We start from the raw sequence: 27,085 nt of genomic DNA, 5'->3' as shown, positions 1-27,085 counted from the left end.
TAAAGGGTAGAGGAGAGATTTTAGGTCTTATAGACCCCCCCCCCTCCCCCCGATCTCTCCATAAAGGGGAACCTGTCATCTCTTATTTCTATTTCTGTAAACATTCCTTGTAAGAGGAATTAAAGTGACAAAAAAAAAAATGAAAGGCATTGTGAAAAAAAAAAAAAATGAAAAAAAAAAAAAAAAATTAAAGCATCCCCATCACTTCGTGGTCACACACATACATAAACGCTGCTTGCACCACACATGTGAGGTATCGCCGCAAGCGTTAGAGCGAGAGCAATAATTCTAGCAAAACAACATTTTTTTTTTTTTTTTTTAATAGAAATCAAAGTGATGATAATAAAAAAAAAAAATGAAAGGCATTGTGAAAAAATATAATAATAAAAAAAAAATAAACAAAAGCATCCCTATCCCTATCCCTACGCGCTCATGTACGCGCTCATGTGCAGAAGCGAACGCATATGTAAGTCGCGCACGCATATGTAAACGGTGTTTGCACCACACATGTGAGGCATCACCTCAAACGTCAGAGCGAGAGCAATCATTCTAGCACTAGACCTCCTCTGTAACTCTAAACTGGTAACCTGTAAAAATGTTTTAAAGTGTCGCCTATAAAGATTTTTAAGTATCGCAGTTTGTCGCCATTTCACGAGCGGGCGCAATTTTATTTATTTTTTTTTTTTAAGAACGTGTTTGAAAAATTTCTGCACAAATTCCGTGTGACATAAAAAAAAAAATTGCAACAACCGCCAATTTATTCCCTAGGGTCTCTTCTAGAAATATATTTAATGTTTGGGGGTTCTAAGTTATTTTTTTAGCAAAAAAACCCCCAAAAAACCCCTGATTTTTACATGTAGGAGAGGAATGTCAGAATTGGCCCAGTTGGCAAGTGGCGGGGACACTGATAGAACCTGACAGGGGGCCTAACCCCTCATTACTCCATATCTACAAATCTGCAAGAAAAATTACTTAAAGTTGTACAACCACCAAGTCAACAAGTCACTCTATCATTTGTTTGTCCCCCCAGCACATTGGAAAACTGCTGGCTGATGTTCTCAGGAAATAGTCACGTGGGTGTTCTGGGATCTGCATGGGGGGGGTTAGGGGGGGGGCGATTGCCGCGTGCAAATTTTCTGTTATTGGCCATCGACGGAGAGGATTCTGATTGCCCGCTTTTGTCGACAACCTTTTTTACTTTGGTTTTTAGTCATTTAGGCCCCACAATCCCCCTGATGAGCGGACTCTGGAGCTGGGAGAGAGACGCGCGGCCAGGCGATTATCATTTTGTGTGCTGGATATGGAGCTGGAGAGCCAAAACTGCTGATTTTTCACTGCTAAATACTCGGCATCCATTATTTATTTTTTTATGGATGCAGAGTATTTAGCAGTGGAAAATCATCAGTTTTTGCTCTCCAGCTCCATATCTGGCACAGAGAATTATTTAAAGGCGTCCGGTGAAAAATTTTCTGTGCTAAATACTCTGAGTCCTTTAAAAAAAATCCTAATGGATGCAGAGTATTTAGCAGTGGAAAAGCAGCCATTTCCTGCTCCACATCTGGCACATAAAGTTATTTGTATGAAAAATTGCCACCAGACGCCTTTAAATAATTTTCTGTGCTGGATATGAAGCTGGAGAGCCAAAAATTATTATTTTCCCCTTCTCAATACTATGCATCAATTAGGATTTTTTTTTTAACAGACGCAGAATATTTAGCAGTGGAAAATCATCAATTCAGCTCTCCAGCTCTATATCTGGCACAGAGAATGATTTAAAGGCGTCTTTTTCATACAAATAATGTTTTGTGCCAGATATGGAGCTGGAGAGCCAAAACTGATGATTTTCCACTGCTATATACTGTGCATCTGTTAAAAAAAATGTATTTAGCCATGGAAAATCATCAGTTTTTGCTCCCCAGCTCCATATCCGGCACAGAAAACTATCTGTATAAAAAAGTTCCACCGGAGGCCTTTAAATCGTTTTCTGTACCAGATATGGAGCTGGAGAGCAAAAACTGATGATTTCCCACTGATAAATACTCGGCATCCATTTTTTTTTGTATTTAGCAGTGGAAAATCATCAGCTGTTGCTCCCCAGCTCCATATCTGGTACAGAAAACAATTTAAAGTCCTCCGGTGCAAATTTTTTATACAAATAGTTTTCTGTGCCAGATATGGAGCTGGAGAGCCAAAACTGATGATTTTCCACTGCTATATATTCCAAATTCATTAAGGTTTTTTTTTTTTTTTTAATGAACGCGGGTATTTAACAGGGAGGGTTGGTAAGTGCACCTATCCCTGCATCACTGGTTTTTAAAGGTGGCTAGTAGCTACTGGGGTCTCGTTGCCTAAAATTCTGCTTGTTTCCAAAACTTCTTCCAAATTTACTTATTGTTTCCATCTCCCCACTCGGTACACCTACCTCTTCGACTTGACCACATAGTACACCTACATCTTCTACACAGAGATCTGCGAATTTCCCAAACAGTCACTTACTGCACCTACCTCCTCTAGACCAAGCTCTGCAAATTACCAAACAGTCACTTGGTGCACCTACTCTTGCCATGAAGTTCCTACAAGACAACCACTTAATGCACCTAACTCTTCCCCCTCCCCTGTAAGTACACCTACCTCCACCTACCTCTTCAAGGCAAAATTATGTATATTTTATGTTTTTCAGCATGTGCCTTTGCCTGCCTCTTCTGGGTGAGGTTCTGTAAGGTTTCTGTGCTGATATGGAGAGCCAAAACTGATGATTTTCCACTGCTAAATACTCTGCGTACGTTATTATTATTATTATCATACAGGTTTTATGGAACGCCAACAGTTTGCGCAGCACAGACATTGCAGTTACATTACAATTTTGTACAAGAGGAATCAGAGGGTCCTTAAAAAAATCCGAATAGATGTGGAGTATACAGCAGTGGAAAATCATCAGTTTTGGCTCTCCAGCTCCATATCCGGTGCAGAAAATTATTTGTATGAAAAATTTCCACCAGACACCTTTAAATAATTTTCTGTGCTGATATGGAGCTGATGATTTTCCACTGCTGTATACTCCGCATCCATACATTTTTTTTTTTAAAGGGCCCTCTGATTCCTCTTGTACTAAATTTAATGTAACTGCAATGCCTGCCTTCATTTTGTTAAGCGCTGTACAAACTGTTGGCACTCTATAAATCCTGTATGATAATAATAATAATGGACGCAGAGTATTTAGCAGTGGAAAATCATCAATTTGGCTCTCCAGCTCCTTGTTGCTCTATAAATCCTGTATATTATTATTATTATACAGGATTTATAGAGCGCCAAGGAGCTGGAGAGCCGAATTGATGATTTTCCACTGATAAATACTCGACTAATAATAATAATAATAACGGTTGCAGAGTATTTAGCAGTGTAAAAGCAGCAGATTTGTAAATGGCACCAACAAAATCTGTAGCAGAAGTAGTTGAATCAGTTCTGTCGATTCCCTGCTTCCTAGGAGCTTACAATCTAACCTCATACATCATCGTTGCCAACAGCGTTCACTGGTACTTAGCGTGGCTTAAATTACCTCTGTAAATGCCAGAGCAGTATACCTTGGACTGCGTACACTGCTACGTCCTATGCAGGTTATACTAAAATATTAATTTTTGGGATTCTATTAAAAAAAAAAAATTGCCTTCCCAAGATGAAATTTTATATTTTCATAAATTCTCAGCTGACGAAATTTATTGGTTGGCGGAGTTATAATCAGATGGGGAATTCAGGTCGGATTCACGCAGCGGGTGAATGTTCAGATTAGTTTGGCGCGGTTGGCGTAAGAAGACGGAGGATTTACATTAAAAAAATTGGGAAACTGCAACATTTCATAACGTCTCCTATTAACGCCGGGATTTAAAAAACTAAAATAATAAATACAACTAATAAAAATATAAATATTTAAATAAATATAGACAAATTTAAAAAATATATATAAATTAAGAAAAAAAAAACTTAAATAAATGAAAAAAAATATATAAATACATTGTAAAAAAACAGGAAGATACGTTGAATTGTCCGCAGTGACTTTTATTTTACAAACTCGTCGATCGCTGCAGCTGCTGCCAACGGGAAAGTTTGCTGATTATTATTGGCTGTCAGAGTTATCATTGGCTGGGGGGGAGGGGAGGTTCCAGTTGGATTCCCACAGCCGGCGAATGTTCAATATCAGATCGCAGATCGCATTAGATCGCAGCGTTTGGCGAGGTGCGAAGGCGGCCGATTTGCACGCTGTACATGAAACGAAGAAACTTTGTAACATTTCAAAAAGTCTCTCTTATTATCACCATAAAGATTTTTTTTTTTTTTTAAATGTATCAAATTGTTCGCAGTAACTTTTTCAGAGTCGCCGATCGCTCCAGCCACGGGTGGCGTATAAAACGCGGTTTATACAGGACGACTTTTTACAGAATTTTTTCCTCCTTTTTGTTAATCACTGATAAGGGACATAAATAACTTTTTTTTTTCCCCCTCGGCGCTCTCTTGGCGTTCCTCGCGCTGCGTTCGCCGAGTTATAAATAAGCACGCACTTTTCCAGATGTTAGTACGAGGGCGGGGAGCAAATATAGAATCGCTTTACTTCCCCGCTGATAAAAAGATCGCTCGCCGTCAGGAATGCTGAAAAAAAAAAATCTCTTTTATTTCCTTCCCGAAACTCCGCTGGAAGAATCCCGGGCCGCCTAAACGGCGCTACGCTCGGCGCCTCAGCTGGACGGGATCGCTTAAAGGCGCCGCAACGTTAATGGAAAAATGAATATAAAGGAGATTCTATGATCTGAGGATTTGCTGATATGGGTGTCCCTTCCCCCGTCTCTCTGATACTTTGTATTACTATGCTGTCCACCATTTTTAGGCTGGGGGGGGGGGGGGGGCTCAGCGTGGGGCGAATACGGCGTCATGTTTACTGAACAGGAAGTTGGCTGTGCACAGGAAAATGTCTTCCCCCCGGAATGAGAACTTTACTTCTGCTTGGTGGGAGCAGATTCCCAATGGTGCATTCAGATAACGCATTTTTTTTTTCTAAGCCAATCAATCAATTTCAGATACACCGAAGGCCGCCATTCGCAAGTGTGACTCCGCCCTCAAATCTTTCCCTCTAAAGACCCCCAATCTATAGTTCTTTCCCTCCAAGTGCCTACAGGTTTTCAGTCCTGATGAAGGGGGAGTGCTGAGCCCTGAAACAGGTTGACCTTTCAAATCCAAATGCCTACATATTCTGGGTTTTAGCCCTGATGAAGGGGGAGTACTGAGCCCCCGAAACACGTTGAGCTTTCCAATCCAAGTGCCTACGTCATCTGGGTTTTAGCCTTGATGATGGTAGAGTACTGACCCCTCGAAACGCGTTGACCTTTACAATCCAAGTGCCTGCCCTACATCATCTGGGTTTTAGCCCTGATGAAGGGGGAGTGCTGAGTCAGTCTAAAAGCCCGCGCTTGGTCACGCCTGTAGGTGGGAGCTGAGCCTTAGCAGACAAGTTTTGTGTGCACTACAACGCAGGATAACCTAAAAAAACACTTCAGTGAGCCACATTTTTGACTAATTTTAATTGCTGCATCTTTTTTATTTTTTGACTTGCTGTGTCTTATTTTGCTTGCTGCATCTTTTTTTTTTTTTTTTTTTTTTTTTTTAGTTTGCTGCGTCTTTTTTTGTTTCTGTTTTTTTAACTTGCTCCATATTTTTTATCCTTTTTATTTTTTTTGGCTTGCAGCTAAAAAATTTTTGGTTAAGTGCTTTTTTTTTTTTTTTTTTTATTTTAATAGATTTTTTTTTTTGTTTGGTTTGCAGCGTATTTTTTATTTTGGCTTGCAGTGTCTTTTTGTTTTACTTGCTGTGTTTTTTTGTTTTTTGTTTTTTTGTTTGTTTGTTTATTTAGTCTTTGCTTGTGGCATATTTTTTTATTTATTTTTTTTCTTGCTGTGTCTTTTTTGTTTGTTTATTTATTTCTTTTTTACTTGTGGCATTTATTTTTATTTTATTTTTTTAAGCTTTCTGTGTCTATTTTTTGTTTATTTTACTTGCTGAATATATATATATATATATATATATATATATATATATATATATATATATATATATATAGTTTTTTTCATTTTTAATTTTGTTTGCTTTTGTTTGTTTATTTATTTATTTTGGCTTGCTGCGTCTTTTGTGCATGTTAATAAATAAAGCACACGTTACATTTCCCGCATGTTTTGCATGCACTATATAATGTAACATGCCTATTCAATGATATGTTTTCCCAGTCACATGTCCATATTTCCCGTGAGCCTGCAGGAAGAAAACGCACGTATAACGCATGAAAAACGCATATCGTGTCGCCTTACTTTTCCACCCAACGCTTTAAAAACCATGCAAAAAAAAAAATTAAAAAAAATCTGAGTGTGTTTTCTAACCGGACGGCGTAAATGGACCCTCAAAAAAAAGGCCACACCGATCGCACTTTGCTCGGTAGGATGTTTCCCGTTACGCTCGGCGTGTCTCCGGTCGTGCACAGATGTTACATTCTGTCCTCTTGATCCTCGGCCTCCCCCCTCCCCCCCCCCGCCCTCGTTGGCCTTGCGCTTCCCTAAACGCTCGCTGTGGGAGCAGTTAAATTGTTTCCCATTACCGGCGCTCCCTCCGGAGTCGCTCCACCTGTTTTTTCCCCTTTTCACCAATATAAAGAGCGGAAAGTGTGAGCCCAGCACTGTAATGCAGCGCACGTGTCCTGCCGGGGGCGTCGGGGGGGGGGGGATAGGGGGAGGGGGGTATGGCAACCATCTTTGTTTCTGGTAACAATTCACCTTCTACTAGTCATGCAACCCAGCCGAGCGCCGCTAGGAAAAATCGCCCTGACCACGGCAAAAGTGTCCCACCGCCGAAAGCAAAGCCCAACTTTTTTTTTTTTTTTAGTTTTTTTTGTGGGGGGGGGTTCAAGTCAGGTCTTTATTTCTCTGTGTGACCCCATTGGGGACATTTTCCGTCACTTCCTGTACGGGTGACACCAGCAGATGGCGCCGACCCCCCTTCTCTCTAACAACCAATATTTCAAATTCACGCAGGAATTTGGGGTTGCAGTGATTCCGGCCTCTCGGGGTTCCATTTACTTCTGCGCGTTCTGTGAAAGTGCGCCCAAAAAAAAAAAAAAAAAGCGTGAGAGCTTCTTTGACGCGTTTTGTTGCGTGTAGGGCAGCCCACCTGAAAACAATGCACGATCACGCGACGTGGAGGTATGACTGGGGCCCCCCAGGGGGGCCTACTCACACCCCTTGTGCTGCAGGAAACGTGCGGATTCTTCTTTCGAAGTGCGCGGGTGTCGTTTATTTGCCTCGTGCGCACGTGTTTGCAACCACCAAAATTCACGGCATGGCACAGTACCGTGCGATTTGGTGTGGCGCAATATGACGAATGGCGGTGTCGCCTTTCTGTGTGCGCAGTCTGGCAGGAGGTGTGCGGATTACAGAACTGGCTGAGCAGAGTTGCTGTGTATTCTGACGCGGATGGCAGAAGGGGTTAAGTGTTGCGCCACACCCGGGAGACAGAGAGGGCGGATTCCCACGCCTGCAGCGCATTCCTGTGTGCACGGTGGGCGAGCCAGGCTGGAAGCTGTCTGTACTTGACAGTGAATTTGCAGGTAATTTACAGGCACACGTCCGGCTGTCTCCCAACCTGCACATTATCCCCAGACATCGATGGATGACTCCATGCTCCTCACATACCTTCCACCGATACTCATACGGGCACCTCCAACCTGTCACAGCACTGGAGGACATTGCAAAACCTTCCACTATCCCTGCCATTGCCAAGTAGCCAGCAGTGGAAACCTTCCACTCTCGCTGCCATTGCCAAGTAGCCAGTGGTGGAAACCTTCCGCTCTCTCTGCAATTACCAAGTAGCCAACAGTGGAAGCCTTCTGCTCTCGCTGTCATTGCCAAGTAGCCAGCAGTGGAAACCTTCCACACTTGCTGCCATTGCCAAGTAGCCAGCAGTGGAAACCTTCCACTCTCACTGCGATTACCAAGAAGCCAGCAGTGGAAACCTTCCGCACTCGCTGCCATTACCAAGTAGTCAGCAGTGGAAACCTTCCGCTCTTGCTGCCATTGCCAAGTAGCTAGTAGTGGAAACCTTCTGCTCTCGCTGCCATTGCCAAGTAGCCAGCAGTGGAAACCTTCCGCTCTCACTGCGATTACCAAGAAGCCAGCAGTGGAAACCTTTCACACTCGCTGCCATTGCCAAGTAGCCAGCAGTGGAAACCTTCCACTCTCGCTGCAATTACCAAGTAGCCAGCAGTGGAAGCCTTCCACTCTCGCTGCCATTGCCATGTAGCCAGTAGCAGAAACCTTCCACTCTCACTGCCATTGCCAAGTAGCCAGCAGTGGAAACCTTCCGCTCTCGCTGCCATTGCTAAGTAGCCAGCAGTGAAAACCTTCCGCTCCCGCTTCCATTGCCAAGTAGCCAGCAGTGGAAACCTTCCACTCTTTCTGCCATTGCCAAGTAGCCAGCAGTGGAAACCTTCTGCTCTCGCTGCGATTACCAAGAAGCCAGCAGTGGAAACCTTCCACACTCGCTGTCATCGCCAAGTAACCAGCAGTGGAAACCTTCTGCACTCACTGCAATTACCAAAAAGCCAGCAGTGGAAACCTTCTGCTCTAGCCGCCAATAACCAAGCATAAATGCTGAATAAAGGAATAATGGACTTTGTAGGCACGTATAAAAATATGTAACAATTTTTAATAATTCACATAAAATACATACATATACAACACATAATATACAGTGGGGACGGAAAGTATTCAGACCCCCTTAAATTTTTCACTTTGTTATATTGCAGCCATTTGCTAAAATCATTTAAGTTGATTTTCTCCCTTCGTCTTTCAGGACAGCACCTGGAGAGAGCGCAGCTCCACCCACTTTCCCAGGAAACACTGCAGTCAGTTTCTTTAAAGACCGGACACTTCCACCATGGCCTCAGTTGTAGTGTTTCCTCCGCCATGGTGGAAGCGCTGCAGGGAACCAGGGGTGTGCTGCGCTTTCTCCAGGTGGTGAAGGTTAGGGCATACCGGATCGTTTTTCTTCTTTTCCAAAGACAGCCCAGCATCCTCCCTGACGTGTGGGGGATTCTCCGGTGCCTCCTCCTCTTCATGCTCGGCGAGAGCCAGGCTGCGAGGGTCCCGCTCCTACAGACCGGTGGCAGGGCTGTGGAGTAGAGCGGCGTCTATTCCACGGGCCGCACGCCTTCCGGGTTCGGATGGCAAGCGTGTCATTTCCGACCGGGGGCGGGGCCTCGAGCGGCGCGACGCGGCTTCCGGTTCCGGCCGCTGGAACGCAGGAGGGGGGGGCGGTCTCCATGGCTGATTTCATTTCCGGCCCTCACAGCGGTGAGCGGCCCGGGAAAATCAAATAAGAGAGCACAAACGCCGCTGTGTGTCCTGTCAATAATGGAGGACGATCAGACGGCGGTGGCAGGAGCAGGAGCCACAACAATCAGCCAGGCTCAGGTAAGCAGGGATACTGGTCTCTGTCTTTTACTCTATGGGCATTTATAATGTTTAGTTATTATCCCTTCCCTAAAAAAAAAAAAAAAAAAAAAAAAAGTGGGGAGCCTGCAGATCACTTGGTCCTGAGTACTAAAGGAGGGATAAGTGATTAATTATGTTTTAAGGTGGATCTGTGGGGTGATTCACCGGCTGTGGAACAGATCATAGGTGTTAAAGGGTTAACTTCCTTGGTGGTGTTTTTTTCTGTGTTCCTTATACAGCATGTAAACTGTTGTTTGTGAAATATGGTTCAGCTATTGTCTTTTTTCCCTTGGGATATTGCAGAAGGCTAAGGAGAAGACCAAGCATGTCTCCCCTATTGTTAAAAGGAAGTGTCCCTCTTGTAAGGGGTTACTGAGGGATTCCTGGCCCAAAGTATTATGCAAATCTTGCATTACGGACATAGTTAAGGAGGAGACAGCTCCTGCTAGTCCTGCAGCTCAACAAAGCGAATTGCTAAGCTCTTTCAGGAAGGAACTGGCAGACACCTTTGAGTCCTTCAGGTCCTACCTAGATAGGCGTCCAACGGCGCATAGCAGTGTGGTGCCACATTCTCAATCCTCTGTTTCAGCATCCAGAGGGGGCAGCGACTCAGAGGAGGAGGAAAGTAACATTTTACTAAATTCGGAGGAGGAAGCAGAAGAAGTAAATGAAGCTTCTTCTCCTTCTTCTAGGTACAAGTTATCCCTTGAGGAGGTAGATGATTTACTAAGAACAATTCATACTACCCTTAACATCACAGAGGATAAGGCTCAGCTATCCCTACACGATAAGATGTTCCAAGGCCTCGGGGAGGAAAAACACAGGGTTTTTCCTGTACATAAATTCCTATCAGAGACCATTAAAAGGGAGTGGAAGGATCCAGAGAGAGCCCCCTTCTTTTCTAAATCCCTCAAGCGAAGGTTTCCGTTTGATGAGGATAGCTCGCATATTTGGAATAAAAAGCCAAGACTAGACGCAGCCTTTTCCCAGGTATCTAGGAATACTGACCTGGCCTTTGAGGACATGGGTATCCTTAAAGATACCATGGACAAAAAGGCAGACTCCCTATTAAGGAAGGCATGGGATTCTTCTTTAGCAAATTTGAAGCCTGCCATGGCCTCAACTGTGGTAGCCAGAAATCTGGAACACTGGCTGGAGCAGCTGAAGATCCACATTGAGGCAGGGACGCCTCGTAAGGATCTGCTAGATACGCTACCGGTGTTATCAAGGGCGGTAGGGTATATAGCAGATGCCTCAGCGGAGTCAATCAGGATGTCAGCCAGATCCACAGCTCTGATAAACTCAGCTCGCAGGGCGTTATGGGTCAAGACATGGACAGGGGATACTGCTTCAAAGACAAAATTATGCGGTTTACCCTTTGAAGGTGATCTAGTGTTTGGCCCTGGGCTGGAAGCTATTCTTGACAGAACAGCTGACAAAAAGAAGGCTTTCCCTATAAAGAAGAAGGTACTTCCGCAAGGCAACAGAAATTTTCGTGCTTTTCGAAAGACCCCAGATACCAAAGAGGCAGGCTACAAAAGGCCTTGGAAGTCTCAAAGAGGGAGGGGTAAGTCAGGAGTACTTTTTCGCCCCCCAACCACAAGCCCAAAAACCCAGTGACGGTCAGCCAACTGTGGGAGCAAGGTTACAGACCTTCTTTTTACAGTGGAAGACTATAACAAGCAGCCAGTTTATCCTCAGGACCATCTTGGAGGGTTACAGGCTGGAATTTTCTCAACCTCCTCCTGTGCGTTTTTACATAACCCAGGCTCCCCGAGACTCAGAAAAGTCACTAGCAATGACAGCTATCCTGAAGGACTTGATGCTACAAAAAGTGATAGTGAACGTACCCCCTGGGGAATTAGAACAGGGGTGCTATTCACACATATTTCTTGTGAAGAAACCGTCGGGAAAATTCAGGCTCATCCTGAACCTGAAGATTCTAAACAAGGCTATCAGGTACAAGAAGTTCAGGATGGACACAATATTCTCAGTAAAGAATCTCCTGACCCCGGGATGTTTTATGGCTTCCATAGACCTGAGAGATGCATACTTGCATGTACCAGTAGCGTCAACATCTCAGAAACACCTAAGGTTTGCGATAAAACTGGGGGAATCTACCCTTCATCTCCAGTTCAGAGCTCTCCCTTTCGGGCTGTCATCTTCTCCGAGGATTTTTACAAAAGTCCTGGCGGAGGCCTTGGCCCCACTCAGAGTAGAGGGGGTATCAGTCCTGCCCTATCTGGACGATCTACTAATTTTTGCCAAAACAAGGGACCTGTTAGTGAGAGATCTGGAAAAGACAATGAGACACCTGGTAGGTCTAGGATGGATAATCAACGAGGAGAAATCAAACTTGATTCCATCTCAGACCATACTATTCTTGGGTTACACGATAGATTCCATCCAGGAGAAAATTTTTCTCCCCGAAGGGAAGAGGGAGAAGCTTCAGGAGGCAGTGAAGAAGACGCAGACAAATATGCCAATCTCCATAAGAGCAGCTATGTCGGTCTTAGGGCTACTCACTGCGACTATTCCAGCGGTGCAGTGGGCACGTCTACATGGAAGGGAGCTCCAGCAGACAATTTTAACGAGTTGGTCCTATGGAGAGTCCCTAGAAAAATTAATAAGGATACCTGCGCGGGTTCAGAGGAAGCTTTGGTGGTGGAGAAATCACTCAAACCTGAACAGGGGTCTGCTCTGGAGTTTTCCTTTGCAGAAAAGATTAACAACAGACGCAAGTTCCTGGGGTTGGGGCGCCCACCTGGACGAGCAGATGGCTCAGGGGAGTTGGACAGACTGGGAAGCCAGAAAGTCCTCCAATTGGAGAGAGCTGAGGGCTATTCTCTTGGGTCTATGGGCCTTCGAAAGAACAGTCCGGGGCCATCATGTTCAGGTCCTATCGGACAATGCCACAGCGGTGGCCTATATATCAAGGCAGGGAGGAACAAGGAGCAGGGCTCTGCTATCCTTGGCACTCCAGATTCTAGCCTGGGCAGAAGACAGGCTAAACTCCATAACAGCGATACATCTGAAGGGAGATTTAAACCTTATGGCAGACTTTCTGAGCAGAGAAAGAGTACTGGAAGCAGAATGGAGTCTAAATGTAGAGACTTTTCAACAACTAACAGAAAGATGGGGAATGCCCCAAATAGATCTTTTCGCATCCCAAAAGAATGCAAAAGTAGAGGCCTTCTTCTCACTGAACAGGCAGGATCAGGCAGAGGGATTGGATGCATTAGCGCAGCCATGGAAATTCCAGTTGTGCTACGCCTTTCCCCCCTTTCAGATGATCCCCTTGGTCTTAAGAAAGCTACAGAAAGAGAACACGACGATGATTCTGGTGGCTCCTTTCTGGCCCAAACGGGCTTGGTTCGCAACAATACAGGGGATGGCGGTGGAACCTTATTGGGAGCTTCCGCTTCGGAAGGACCTCCTAACGCAGGGCCCCCTTCATCACCCAAATACCCAGCATCTCAGGTTGACAGGTTGGTTACTGAGGAGCAGATGTTAAAAAATAAGGGCCTTTCAGATAAACTGGTCTCTACCCTGCTGAACAGTCGTAAAGAGGTTACCAGGGCCATCTACTTCAAAACGTGGAAACGATTTAATAGCTGGTGTGCGATTAGGATACTTTCGCCACAGGAAATCGCTTCAGTGCTAGAGTTTCTCCATGAGGGAATGGAGATGGGGTTGGCAGCTAGCACCCTAAAAGTGCAGGTAGCTGCATTATCGGTTTTTCTTGAGAGGCAGTTATCAAGGGAGCCGCTTATTATTAGGTTTTTCAAGGCATTGGCCAGAGCTAGGCCAATACCTTTTAAGTTTTTTCCTAGATGGGACCTGTCTGTGGTTCTGCGGGGTCTAATCAAAGGGCCGTTTGAACCTCCAGAGGAAGCGTCAATCAGGCTATGGTCGTTAAAAATAGTCCTGTTAGTAGCAGTAACTTCAGCTAGGAGAGTAAGCGAGTTACAAGCTCTTTCCATAAGAGAACCCTTTTGTTATATTTTTCCAGACCGGGTAGTGCTAAAAACTGACCCGGGTTTCTTGCCAAAGGTGGCATCAGCATTTCATAGGGAACAAGAGATAATTCTCCCTACCTTTTGTCCTAACCCGTCCAGTGCTAAGGAGAGGTCTTTCCATTCCCTGGACGTGAGAAGGTGTTTATTACATTATATAGAGATAACGAAAGATTTTAGAAGATCAGATTCGCTCTTTGTTCTCTTCTCTGGTCCACGGAAGGGGTATAGAGCATCCAAAAGCACCATAGGTAGATGGCTCAGAATGGCCATCAGCGAAGCTTATAAAGCTTCAGGAGCAGAGCCCCCTAAGGGGGTAGTAGCCCATTCAACAAGGGCAGTAGCAACGTCCTGGGCGGAGAGGGCAGGGGCTTCCCCGGGTCGGATCTGTAAAGCGGCCACGTGGACAAGTTTCTCCACCTTCACCCGCCACTACAGGTTGGACTTGCTATCAGCAGCGGAACAGTCGTTTGGCAGGAAGGTCCTGCAGGCGGTGGTCCCACCCTAGAGTAAGTACTCTTTTATCATCTCCAGGTGCTGTCCTGAAAGACGAAGGGAGAAAACCCTAGTTAGACTTACCGGTAACGGTATTTCTACGAGTCTTTCAGGACAGCGCCGATGACCCGCCCTAAGTTTTGAGGTTGTAAGATGTGTTATTGCTGTGTTCTGCTTATCTAATTTCAGCATGGCTGGAGGTACTCTATGAACAACTGAGGCCATGGTGGAAGTGTCCGGTCTTTAAAGAAACTGACTGCAGTGTTTCCTGGGAAAGTGGGTGGAGCTGCGCTCTCTCCAGGTGCTGTCCTGAAAGACTCGTAGAAATACCGTTACCGGTAAGTCTAACTAGGGTTTTTTTCCTCATTAATGTACACACAGCACCCCATATTGTAGACACAGCCCCCCATATTGTACACACAGCCCCCCATATTGTACACACAGCACCCCATATTGTACACATAGCACCCCATATTGTACACACAGCCCCCCATATTGTACACACAGCCCCCCATATTGTACACACAGCTTCCCATATTGTACACACAGCGCCCCATATTGTACACACAGCACCTCATATTGTACACACAGCACTCCATATTGTACACACAGCGCCCCATATTGTACACACAGCACCCCATATTGTACACACAGCACCCCATATTGTACACACAGCACCCCATATTGTATACACAGCGCCCCATATTGTACACACAGCGCCCCATATTGTACACACAGCACCCCATATTGTACACACAGCACCCCATATTGACAGAAAAACACAGAATTGTTGACATTTTTGCAGATTTATTAAAAAAGAAAAACTGAAATATCACATGGTCCTAAGTATTCAGACCCTTTGCTGTTGTACACCTTCATTTGAGTCCAGCTGTGTTTGATTATACTGATTGGACTTGATTAGGAAAGCCACACACCTGTCTATATAAGACCTTACAGCTCACAGTGCATGTCAGAGCAAATGAGAATCAAGAGGTCAAAGGAACTGCCTGAAGAGCTCAGAGACAGAATTGTGGCAAGGCACAGATCTGGCCAAGGTTACAAATAAATTTCTGCTGCACTTAAGGTTCCTAAGAGCACAGTGGCCTCCATAATCCTTAAATGGAAGATGTTTGGGACGACCAGAACCCTTCCTAGAGCTGGCCGTCCGGCCAAACTGAGCTATCGGGGGAGAAGAGCCTTGGTGAGAGAGGTAAAGAAGAACCCAAAGATCACTGTGGCTGAGCTCCAGAGATGCAGTCGGGAGATGGGAGAAAGTTGTAGAAAGTCAACCATCACTGTAGCCCTCCACCAGTCGGGGCTTTATGGCAGAGTGGCCCGACGGAAGCCTCTCCTCAGTGCAAGACACATGAAAGCCGCATGGAGTTTGCTAAAAAAACACCTGAAGGACTCCAAGATGGTGAGAAATAAGATTCTCTGGTCTGATGAGACCAAGATAGAACTTTTTGGCCTTAATTCTAAGCGGTATGTGTGGAGAAAACCAGGCACTGCTCATCACCTGTCCAAGACAATGAAGCATGGTGGTGGCAGCATCATTCTGTGGGGGTGTTTTTCAGCTGCAGGGACAGGACGACTGGTTGCAATCGAGGGAAAGATGAATGCGGCCAAGTACAGGGACATCCTGGATGAAAACCTTCTCCAGAGTGCTCAGGACCTCAGACTGGGCCGAAGGTTCACCTTCCAACAAGACAATGACCCTAAGCACACAGCTAAAATAACGAAGGAGCGGCTTCACAACAACTCCGTGACTGTTCTTGAATGGCCCAGCCAGAGCTCCGACTTAAACCCAATTGAGCATCTCTGGAGAGACCTAAAAATGGCCGTCCACCAACGTTTACCATCCCCCCTGACAGAACTGGAGAGGATCTGCAAGGAGGAATGGCAGAGGATCCCCAAATCCAGGTGTGAAAAACTTGTTGCATCTTTCCCAAAAAGACCCATCAAAAGGGGCTTCTACTAAATACTGAGCAAAGGGTCTGAATACTTAGGACCATGTGATATTTCAGTTTTTCTTTTTTAATAAATCTGCAAAAATGTCAACAATTCTGTGTTTTTCTGTCAATATGGGGTGCTGTGTGTACAATATGGGGGTGCTGTGTGTACAATATGAGGTGCTGTGTGTACAATATGGGGGCTGTGTGTACAATATGGGGGTGCTGTGTGTACAATATGGGGGGCTGTGTGTACAATATGGGGGGCTGTGTGTATAATATGAGGTGCTGTGTGTACAATATGAGGTGCTGTGTGTACAATATGGGGGGAAGTGTGTACAATATGGGGGGCTGTGTGTACAATATGGGGGGCTGTGTGTACAATATGAGGTGCTGTGTGTACAATATGGGGTGCTGTGTGTACAATATGAGGGGCTGTGTGTACAATATGGGGTGCTGTGTGTACAATATGGGGGGCTGTGTGTACAATATGGGGGGCTGTGTGTACAATATGGGGTGCTGTGTGTACAATATGAGGTGCTGTGTATACAATATGGGGTGCTGTGTGTACAATATGGGGGGCTGTGTGTACAATATGGGGTGCTGTGTGTACAATATGGGGGGCTGTGTGTACAATAGGAGGTGCTGTGTGTACAATATGGGGGGCTGTGTGTACAATATGGGGTGCTGTGTGTACAATATGGGGTGCTGTGTGTACAATATGGGGGGCTGTGTGTACAATATGGGGGGCTGTGTGTACAATATGGGGTGCTGTGTGTACAATATGAGGTGCTGTGTGTACAATATGGGGTGTCGTGTGTACTATATGGGGTGCTGTGTGTACAATATGGGGTGCTGTGTGTATAATATGGGGTGCTGTGTGTACAATATGGGGTGCTGTGTGTACAATATGGGGGGCTGTGTGTACAATATGGGGGGCTGTGTGTACAATATGGGGGGCTGTGTGTACAATATGGGGTGCTGTGTGTACAATATGAGGTGCTGTGTATACAATATGGGGGGCTGTGTGTACAATATGGAGTGCTGTGTGTACAATATGGGGTGCTGTGTGTACAATATGGGGTGTTGTGTGTACAATATGGGGTGCTGTGTGTACAATATGGGGTGCTGTGTGTACAATATGGGGTGCTGTGTGTACAATATGGGGTGCTGTGTGTACAATATGGGGTGTTGTGTGTACAATATGGGGTGCTGTGTGTACAATATGGGGTGCTGTGTGTACAATATGGGGTGCTGTGTGTACAATATGGGGGGCTGTGTGTACAATATGGGGTGCTGTGTGTACAATATGAGGTGCTGTGTGTACAATATGGGGTGCTGTGTGAACATTAATAAGGAAAAAAATGAACTTAAATGATTTTAGCAAATGGCTGCAATATAACAAAGAGTGAAAAATGTAAGGGGGTCTGAATACTTTCCCTCCACACTGTATGTGGTAGAGAAATATGGGACACCGTGGTTTATCCAAGAGGTTACACTTCACTAATATTTCCTGTGTGGCAATATTGAAGAAATGCCCACACTGAGATCTATGCATTTCTCTTGGTGGTTCCCACAGTCCTCATAGATTAAAAAGAATCGCTCGCTCTACGTTTCCCGACCTAAAATGTCGCTTCTTCAGGAGCTTCAAGAATTCTAGTTGGAGAAACATACTCAGATTAGAATACAGTACAGATTATTGGCATAATGATACAGGTGTGTGTATGTACATGAACTCAAAAATAATGTGGTGCTTAAACAAATGGTCTCAACGCTCATCTATCCCGGGAATGCCGTGACCGAAGAGCAACCCCCTCCAAATGGAGATGACAACCAGGGACACCAGGGCCAAGCAGTAGCCGCAATAAAGGCACAGGTGTCGGGATGTAGAGATGTACACGTGAACTGCCATTGTCAAGTAGCCAGCAGTGGAAACCTTCCGCTCTCACTGCCATTGCCAAGTAGCCAGCAGTGGAAACCTTCCGCTCTCGCTGCCATTGCCAAGTAGCCAGCAGTGGAAACCTTCCGCTCTCTCTGCCATTGCCAAGTAGCCAGCAGTGGAAACCTTCTGCTCTCGCTGCCATTGCCAAGTAGCCAGCAGTGGAAACCTTCTGCTCTCGCTGCCATTGCCAAGTAGCCAGCAGTGGAAACCTTCTGCTCTCGCTACCATTGCCAAGTAGCCAGTATATAATATATATATGTATATGTGTATATATATATATATATATATATATATATATATATATAATGTTATTGTTATTATTTATTTATTATTCAGTTATTAGTATCACACTTGGGGGGTTACTTGGGGTCACTCAGGGTCAGCGGTTCGGCATTTAATTTCCTATTAGGGCTGAAAGTCAGCAAACTCTCAAGTGAATGTGGAGTTTGGTGGTGCAGAGCCCTCTAGTGGAGATGTCTGGAACTGCCAGACAACCACTACTGTGTCCTGTACTATTCTATTCTATTTCCCATCGCTCTATTTTTCTGTCCTTCTTCTGGGCCCAAATCCTAATGCCTGTGCAGTTCATGTGTTCACAAATGTCTGACACAGTTCAGCCCCTGCTGCAGCCTCTCACCTTGCTACAAAGTTACAATGTACAGCCTGATCACTGGGCAAGGGGAGACTGAGGAAATGACTCCTCCTTCTACAAAGTTACAATGTACAGCCTGATCACTGGGCGAGGGGAGACTGAGGAAATGACTCCTCCTCCTTCTACTAAGTTACAATGTACAGCCTGATCACTGGGTGAGGGGAGACTGAGGAAATGACTCCTCCTTCTACAAAGTTACAATATACAGCCTGATCACTGGGGGAGGGGAGACTGAGGAAATGACTCCTCCTCCTTCTACAAAGTTACAATGTACAGCCTGATCACTGGGGGGGAGGGGAGACTGAGGAAATGACTCCTCCTCCTTCTGCAAAGTTACAATGTACAGCCTGATCACTGGGGGGGAGGGGAGACTGAGTAAATGACTCCTCCTCCTTCTGCAAAGTTACAATGTACAGCCTGATCACTGGGGGAGGGGAGACTGAGGAAATGGCTCCTTCTACAAAGTTATAATGTACAGTCTGATCACTGGGAGAGGGGAGACTGAGGAAATGGCTCCTCTTGCCTGCAGCAGACTGATGACATCATCTCAGCCTAGGCTGGAGCTCACTGTCGGATCCAGCTACTAACCGTATCAATCTGAATATCGGATTTGTGATGAATAAAGTATGGATTTTCTATCCTCGGAAACTCGTTATATTTAATGTCGTTGATGATGACAGAAGCCGCCGATTCTCACGTCAGACTCGGTTTCCTCTCAGTTGTAGGTGACGATGATGGTCCAGTTCCTGATTGGCTTCCTGCTTCCGCTGGCGACATTCGCGGCTCCGCCTCCGATCAACCGATTGGCCCTTTTCCCGGATAAGAGCGCCTGGTGCGAGGCCAAAAACATCACCCAGATCGTCGGCCACAGCGGCTGCGAATCCAAATCCATCCAGAACAGGTGAGAGGAGCGTCGGCCATTATCGTTACACACCTGGATGGAATCTTTGATCGGCTTTACAATCTGATTGTACAATCTGCTTTAGATACAGACCACTATATACAGTGTGAGGGGAGAGTGGGTTGGATGGTTTTCGGTGGGTCCTGACCACATACGTTACTGGACATGTGCGGTTCGTTTCCTTCCGAATCCAAATTCGGACAAAAGTTTCATTATTTGTAAATTTGGATGTATCTGGATTTCCGAATTACAATAGTAACAAATTTAAATGAATCCGAAATCAAATTAGAAATCAAGAATAGAATAAACTAGAATAGAAAAGAATAGAGTAAAACACAACAGAATAGAATATAAAATTAAAGAATAGAATCAAATATAATAGAAAATTAAAGGAATACAAAATATAGGAATAGAATATAAAAGAATAGACTAGAATAGAAAATAGAATAAAATAGAATATAACTGTTTCGAACTTCGAATAGAATGAATTCAAATTTGAAGAGGATACTTTAGAATACAATAGAAAATAATAGACTAGAAAAGAATAGAATAGAAAATAAAAGTATAGAATATAAGAGAATAGACTAGTATAGAAAAAAGCGTTAGACTAGAGCAAAAAAAAAAAAAAAGAATATAACCGTACTCCAAAATTCAAATTTTGAATAAAATAAGTTTAAATAGAACAGATTAGAATAGATTACAAAAGAATACAATGGAAAATAATAGAATAGAATAGAAAAAAAAACATTAGAATAGAATAGAGTAAAATAGAAAGAATATAACCGTCTTCTGAAATTCGAATCTCGAATAGAATGAATTTGAATAAAATAGAATAGAATAGAAAAGAGTGGAAAAGGGAAAAAAAAAACAATAGAATAAAATAGAATATAACCATCTTCAAAAAATCGAACAGAATAGAAAAGAATTGAACAGAAAAAATAATAGAATAAAATAGAATATAACTGTCTTCTGAAATTCGAATTTCAAATAGAATAGAAAAGAACAGAATAGAATAGAAAAAAAACAATACAATAAAATAGAATATAACCATCTTCCGAAATTCGAATAGAATAGAAAAGAATTGAACAGAAAAAATAATGGAATAGAATCAAATAGAATGTAATCGTCTTCTGAAATGAGAATAGAATAGAAAAGAATTGAACAGAAAAAATAATAGAATAGAATAAAATAGAATATAACCGTCTTCCGAAATGAGAATTTTCTAATAGAATGAATTTAAATTTGAATAGAATAATTTAGAATAAAATAGAAAATAATAGAAGAGAAAAGAATAGAAAATAAAAGAATAGAATAGAAGAGAATAGAAAAGTATAGAAAAAAGCAATAGAATAAAATAAAAGAAAATAACCATCCTCCAAAAATCAAATTTTGAATAAAATGAATTTAAATAGAATAGATTAGAAAATAATACAATGGAAAATAAAAGAATAGAATAGAAAAAAACAATAGAATAGAGTAAAATAGAAAGAATATAACCGTCTTCTGAAATTCGAATTTCAAATAGAATAGAAAAGAACAGAATAGAATAGAAAAAAACAATAGAATAAAATAGAATATAACCATCTTCCGAAATTCGAACAGAATAGAAAAGAATTGAACAGAAAAAATAATAGAATAGAATAAAATAGAATATAACCGTCTTCCAAAATGAGAATTTTCGAATGGAATAAAGTCGAATTTGAATGCCAAAATCAAATCAAATCGAATTTGAAAATTAAAAAAGCAAAACAAATTCCCTAAATGAATTAAACAAATTGAACTAGACAAAATTATTTAAATAATGAACGTAAACCCATTTTTCCGTTCTGCACATGTCTATACATTGTACAATCTTCTGCAGACCTCCACCAAACACAAAGTACGAGGGCGGCTTGTCTATACCATCCGTCCAATCAGGAGATTGTACAATCAGATTGGAAGGTGTGTGTCGGTGATCTTCAGTCGATGTTTGATGGGATTTGTCTTATTTCAGGGCGTGTCTGGGCCAGTGCTTCAGCTACAGCGTCCCCAACACCTTCCCGCAGTCCACCGAGTCCCTGGTGCACTGCGACTCCTGCATGCCGGCCAAGTCCATGTGGGACGTGGTGAGTATGTCGGCTGTTTTGTCTTCACTGGCTACATGCTTGTTTCAGCAACGACTCTCTGTGTGTGTCAGGACACGTCCCCTTTATAGTAGATTAGAGGCACAGAATAAACGTTCCTTCATCATTTCCTACAAATAAATCCTAAATCTTCATACATAAGGGGGCATGTCCTAAATCTTCATACATAAGGGGGCGTGTCCTAAATCTTCATACATAAGGGGGCGTATCCTAAATCTTCATACATAAGGGGGCGTTTCTTAAATCTTCATACATAAGGGGGCGTATCTTAAATCTTCATACATAAGGGGGCGTATCTTAAATCTTCATACATAAGGGGGCGTGTCTTAAACCTTTAGTTATAAGGGATGTCATAAATCTTCATACACGGGGGGCGTGCCTTAAATCTTTATGCAGAAGGGGAATGGCTTAATTATTTATACATAAAAGGGTGTGTCCCAAATCTTCTTACATAAGTTGGCAAGTCTTAAGTCTTCATACAGAAGGGGCATGTCTTGAATCTCCATACATAAGGAGGCGTGTCTTAAATCTTCATACATAAGGAATGTTGTCAAAGATCTTCATACATGGGGGGGGGGGGCGTGCCTTATATCTTCATGCAGAAGAGCGAGTGTCTTAATTCTTAATACAAAAAAAGGTGTGTCCTAAATCTTCTTACATAAGGGACATGTCATAAATCTTCATACATGAGGAGGCGTGTCTTAAATCTTTAGATATAAGGGATGTCATAATTCTTCATACACGGGGGGCGTGCCTTAAATCTTTATGCAGAAGTGGGAGTTGCTTAATTCTTTATACATAAAAGGGTGTGTCCTGAATCTTCATACATATGGGACGTGTCTTAAATCTTCTTACATAAGGAGGCGTGTCTTAAATCTTCTTACATAAGGAGGCGTGTCTTAAGTCTTCATAGAGAAGGGGCATGTCTTAAATCTTCATACATAAAGGGATGTCATAAATCTTCATACACGGGGGGGGTGCTTTAAGTCTTTATGCAGAAGGAGGAATGGCTTCATTATTTATACATAAATGGGTGTGTCCTAGAGCTTCATACATATGGGGCGTGCCTTAAATCTTCTTACATAAGGAGGCGTGTCTTAAATCTTCTTACATGAGGAGGCGTGTCTTAAATCTTCTTACGTAAGGAGGTGTGTCTTAAGTCTTCATACAAAAGGGGCGTGTCTTAAATCTTCATACAGATGGGGGAGTGTCTTACATTTTCATCCATAAGGGGGAATGTCTTAAATCTTTATACATAAGGGGGTGTGTCCTAAAACTTCCTACATAAGGGACATGTCACAAGTCATAAATCTTCATACATGAGGGTTGTGTCCTAAATCTTCATACATGAGGGGTGTGTCCTAAATTTTCATCCATAAGGGGCGTGTCTTAAGTCTTCGTACAAAAGGGGCGTGTCTTAAATCTTCATACATAAGGGATATCATAAATCTTCATACACGGGGGGCGTGGCTTAAATCTTCATACAGATGGAGGAGTGTCTTAATTCTTAATACATAAAAGGGTGTGTCCTAAATCTTCTTACATAAGGGACATGTCATAAATCTTCATACATGAGGGGTGTGTCCTAAATCTTCATACATAAGGGGGCGTGTCTTACATTTTCATCCATAAGGGGGCATGTCTTAAATCTTTATACATAAGGGGGTGTGTTTTAAAACTTTATACATAAGGGGGGGCGTGTCTTCAATTTTCATACATGAGGGGTTAATCTTCATTCATAAGGGGGCGTGTTGTAAAGCTTCGTGCATAAAGAGTTGTGTCTTAAAGCGTCCTCTCGTCCCTCCCTCTGCAGGTGACCCTGGAGTGCCCGGGGAACGAGGAGGTGCCGCGGGTGGACAAGCTGGTGGAGAAGATTCTGCGCTGCAGCTGCCAGTCCTGCGGGAAGGAGCTCAGCCAGGAGAGCGCCATGTTTAACGTTTACCTGAACACGGCAGAGGAGACCCTCTCCCCGGCTGAGAACATCGGCCGCCACCAGCACCATCAGGAAGAGGAGACGCCCCCCACGGCCCACCGCGACGGCGAGAGCGAGGAGTGAGCCGCCGGCCAAGCTCAAAGGACTTGTCCCCGCGTAGGTGGGCGCTCCGCCTCCGCCACGGCCAACCGGCGCCAACGTTCCACAGACAGAGACTGCAACACGTCAAATCTTGTCGGCCGAAAGTAAACTTTTTTCCATACCGGAGAGTCTGAGGGGCTCCCGGCGAGACCCAAATTAAAGAACAATGTCCCCCCCGATTCCTTCCTGTCCCCATCGTAGCCGGAAACCGGGATATCGGTCAGTTCTTTGTGTTGGTTGCACCATCGTCCCCTGACTGCAACGCCATGACGTATGCCAAGACCTGACCTATCATGAAATTTACACTTCGTGCCAATCGGTTATGTCAATCGGATGATAACGCGGATCTGCCAGTTGCGCCAATCAGATCTTGAAGGGGAGCTCCACCTAAAAGACAGAAAGTCAGTTGGCAAGAGGTCAACAGGCTGGAAATATCAGAAGGGTGTTTAGAGGGTGTCAAATTTCCTGGCCCAGTATGAAGATATCCAACTGCTCTTGTGGCCAAGGGTTCGAGCCCCCCCCCCCCTATATCTGGCCTCACAATTGGCTGGCAAGGTTGCCTACTGCAGTTGTAGGCCAATATTGAGGGTTGGGCCCAGGCTGTTGACCACTGCAGTCTCCAGAAAACTCTACAAAGGTTCAAACTTTCATCTCCAGGTTTCATTTTTCCTGCCGAACCAATGAGTTTAATGGGTCCACAGAAAAATGGGTAGTGCTGGACCTCAGGGGTTGTCCTCCTATTGGTACTACTACATCCCCAGAGGATTTGCACATCTTCCTCAGTTTGTAGTGTAGAAAAGTAGATCTAAAATGGAAGCGTCAAACCACAGATCAACAGTCCAGATACGATTTTATTCCAGTAAAGGATCAAAGGAAAAAAAGAGGAAGCCAACACATTTCAGGTCCAAAAATGCCTTCATCAGAGCTTAGAGTAATATATATGTGTATTGTGTGGGAATATATATATATACATACTGTAAAAAATGCTGCTGAATATATGAACATATTACATGATAATAATATTGTATTAGTTATTATTATTATTATTACTAATATATTAATATATCCAATGCGGTTTTATTCCAGGATAGGATAAAAGGTCAAAAAGAGGAATCCAACTCACTTCAGGTCCAAACGTGCCTTCATCGGGGCTAAAACAATTGCTAGAACCTATATAAATATAAAATATACATCTATAAATGTTTTATTGATTTCAATATTCTTTTGTTGTGTCTTCTTAGCCCGGGTGAACTCATTTTTGGACTTCTGAAACGCGTCGGCTTCCTCTTTTTGACCTTTTATCAGACTGGAATCCGGTCGTATCTGGATGATTCATCGGTGGTGACACTTCGATCTCAGATCTACCAGAGTGACGATAAGGGGGCCTTAGTCCCTGTAGTCTCCTGCAGCCCGGTGCCACCTGTGCTTCTGGGTAGGGCGGTGGAATCTTTTCTATGATTCTGGGCTGAGCAACCTCCGTCTCCTGTATGGGCGGGGTTACAGTGGGCTCAGAGAGGGGCGGAGCTAGAACCAGGGAACACACTGGCTGCAATTTCCCAGGCTTAGAGAGGGGGCGGAGCTAGAACCAGGGAACACACTGCCTGCAGTTTCTCAGGCTTAGAGAGGGGTGGAGCTAGAAACAGGGACCACATAGGTTGCAATTTCCCAGGCTTATAGAAAGTCGGAGCCAGAATCAAGGACCACACGGGTTGCAGATTCCCAGGCTTAGAGAAGAGTGGAGCTAGAACCAAGACCCATGTGGGCTGCAATTCCTGGGCTCAGGGAGGGGTGGAACTAGAACCAGGGAACACACTGGCTTTAATTTTCTGGGCTCAGAGAGGGGCGGAGCTGGAACCAGGGAACACATTGGCTGCAATTTCCCAGGCTTAGAGAAAGATGGAGCCAGAACCAAGGACACCGCAGGTTGCAATATTCCAGGCTTAGAGAAGGGTGGAGCTGGAACCAAGGACCACACTGGTTGCAATTTCCCAGGCTTATAGAAAGGCGGAGCCAGAACCAAGGACCACATGGGTTGCAATTTCCCAGGCTTAGAGAAGGGTGGAGCTAGAACCAAGGACACCGCAGGTTGCAATATTCCAGGCTTAGAGAAGGGTGGAGCTGGAACCAAGGACCACACTGGTTGCAATTTCCCAGGCTTATAGAAAGGCGGAGCCAGAACCAAGGACCACACGGGTTGCAATTTCCCAGGCTTAGAGAAGGGTAGAGCTAGAACCAAGGACACCACGGGTTGCAATTTCCCAGGCTTATCGAAAGGTGGAGCCAGAACCAAGGACCACACGGGTTGCAATTTCCCAGGCTTACAGAAAGGTGGAGCCAGAACCAAGACCCACGTGGGCTGCAATTCCTGGGCTCAGAGAGGGGCGGAGCTAGAACCAGGGAACACACTGCCTTCAGTTTCCCAGGCTTAGATTCAGGGATGCTCAGAAGAATAGGATAATAGCAGCCAATCAGCTGGAAATTAGAGGAGACATCTGTAGTAGGGGAAGTTGCAGGATCCATGCACAGACCTAATAAAGTTATCTGAAGGTGGAGAACCCCTTTAAAATTTTGTAATAAGTATTCTTCCCCTCCGGCTGTGAAAAATGAAATGTTTGATATGATATTGGACAGTCATTGTCACCGCCTTACATCGCACTGCTTGAAGAATGGAGGGATCGTCATCCTGCTCATCCCAACAACAGGCTTATTGTGACGCCACCCGCAGGCCGATCGATGGAACTGCACACAGAGCGAATGACATGATATCCCGCCTCCTTTCTGGGAACTGATCTGTTTGTACACCGCCGCTGCCATTGTAGCTGCTGAGAAGAGACGTGCGATATATACATGCTGTATACCACTTTCATGGACATTGCCCGGCTGTGGATCTGCAGCACAGAAGCGCCTCCAATAGATTATAACCCCCTGTGACCCAGACAGATTTCTCTTTGTTATTCAAAAAAGAATAAACATGAGCACTTGGCCGCGTTGAGTGTTTGTGGTTATAGCGGAGACCTGTAAGGTCATGGCGGGTCCTGGCTTCCCATTGGACCCCTACTACTTCTGCAGGCCACCCCCTGCTACTGCAGTAGCCCTTGTCAGTTTTGTCCCCCCTTCTGTGTCCCCTCACTTCCTGTCCCATAGCCCCAACAGGAAGTGAGAGGAAGTCCCTCCAAAGTGAGGAAATCCCAGAGTGTCACCAGAGCTAGTGTCCCAATTAGGGAGATTTCCCTTCACTTCCTGTCCATAGCCCCAACAGGAAGTGAAAGGAAGTCCCTCCAAAGTGAGGAAATCCTGAGGTGTCACCAGAGTTAGTGTCCCCATTAGAGAGATTTCCCTTCACTTCCTATCCCATAGCCCCAACAGGAAGTGAGAGGAAGTCCCTTCCAAGTGAGGGAATCCTGGGGTGTCA

The 27,085-nt window shown here is 44.3% G+C and overlaps 1 protein-coding gene across 2 annotated transcripts in view; it reads left to right on the top strand.

Moving 5' to 3' along the window:
• The window catches only part of NBL1 (NBL1, DAN family BMP antagonist), a 32,361-nt gene extending 5,704 nt beyond the window's left edge, over positions 1-26,657 (top strand). Inside the window, exons 1-4 of one of the 2 annotated variants that reach the window (XM_073601554.1) lie at positions 7,552-7,636; positions 19,295-19,476; positions 21,470-21,581; positions 23,413-26,657. In XM_073601554.1, the coding sequence (XP_073457655.1) occupies positions 19,307-19,476; positions 21,470-21,581; positions 23,413-23,655 (525 nt within the window). In that variant the 5' untranslated portion in view covers positions 7,552-7,636; positions 19,295-19,306 and the 3' untranslated portion in view covers positions 23,656-26,657. Of the gene's footprint in view, positions 1-7,551; positions 7,637-19,294; positions 19,477-21,469; positions 21,582-23,412 lie in introns of those variants that run through there. The other variant, XM_073601553.1, reaches the window with a different exon arrangement.
• The last annotated feature ends 428 nt before the right edge of the window (positions 26,658-27,085 follow it).

The sequence above is a fragment of the Aquarana catesbeiana genome, linkage group LG10 (genome assembly GCF_042186555.1).
Source record: "Aquarana catesbeiana isolate 2022-GZ linkage group LG10, ASM4218655v1, whole genome shotgun sequence".
Classification (NCBI taxonomy): Eukaryota; Metazoa; Chordata; class Amphibia; order Anura; family Ranidae; genus Aquarana; species Aquarana catesbeiana.
The sequence above is the reverse complement of the archived record's forward strand: the minus strand, read 5'-3'. Positions and strand labels throughout refer to the sequence as shown.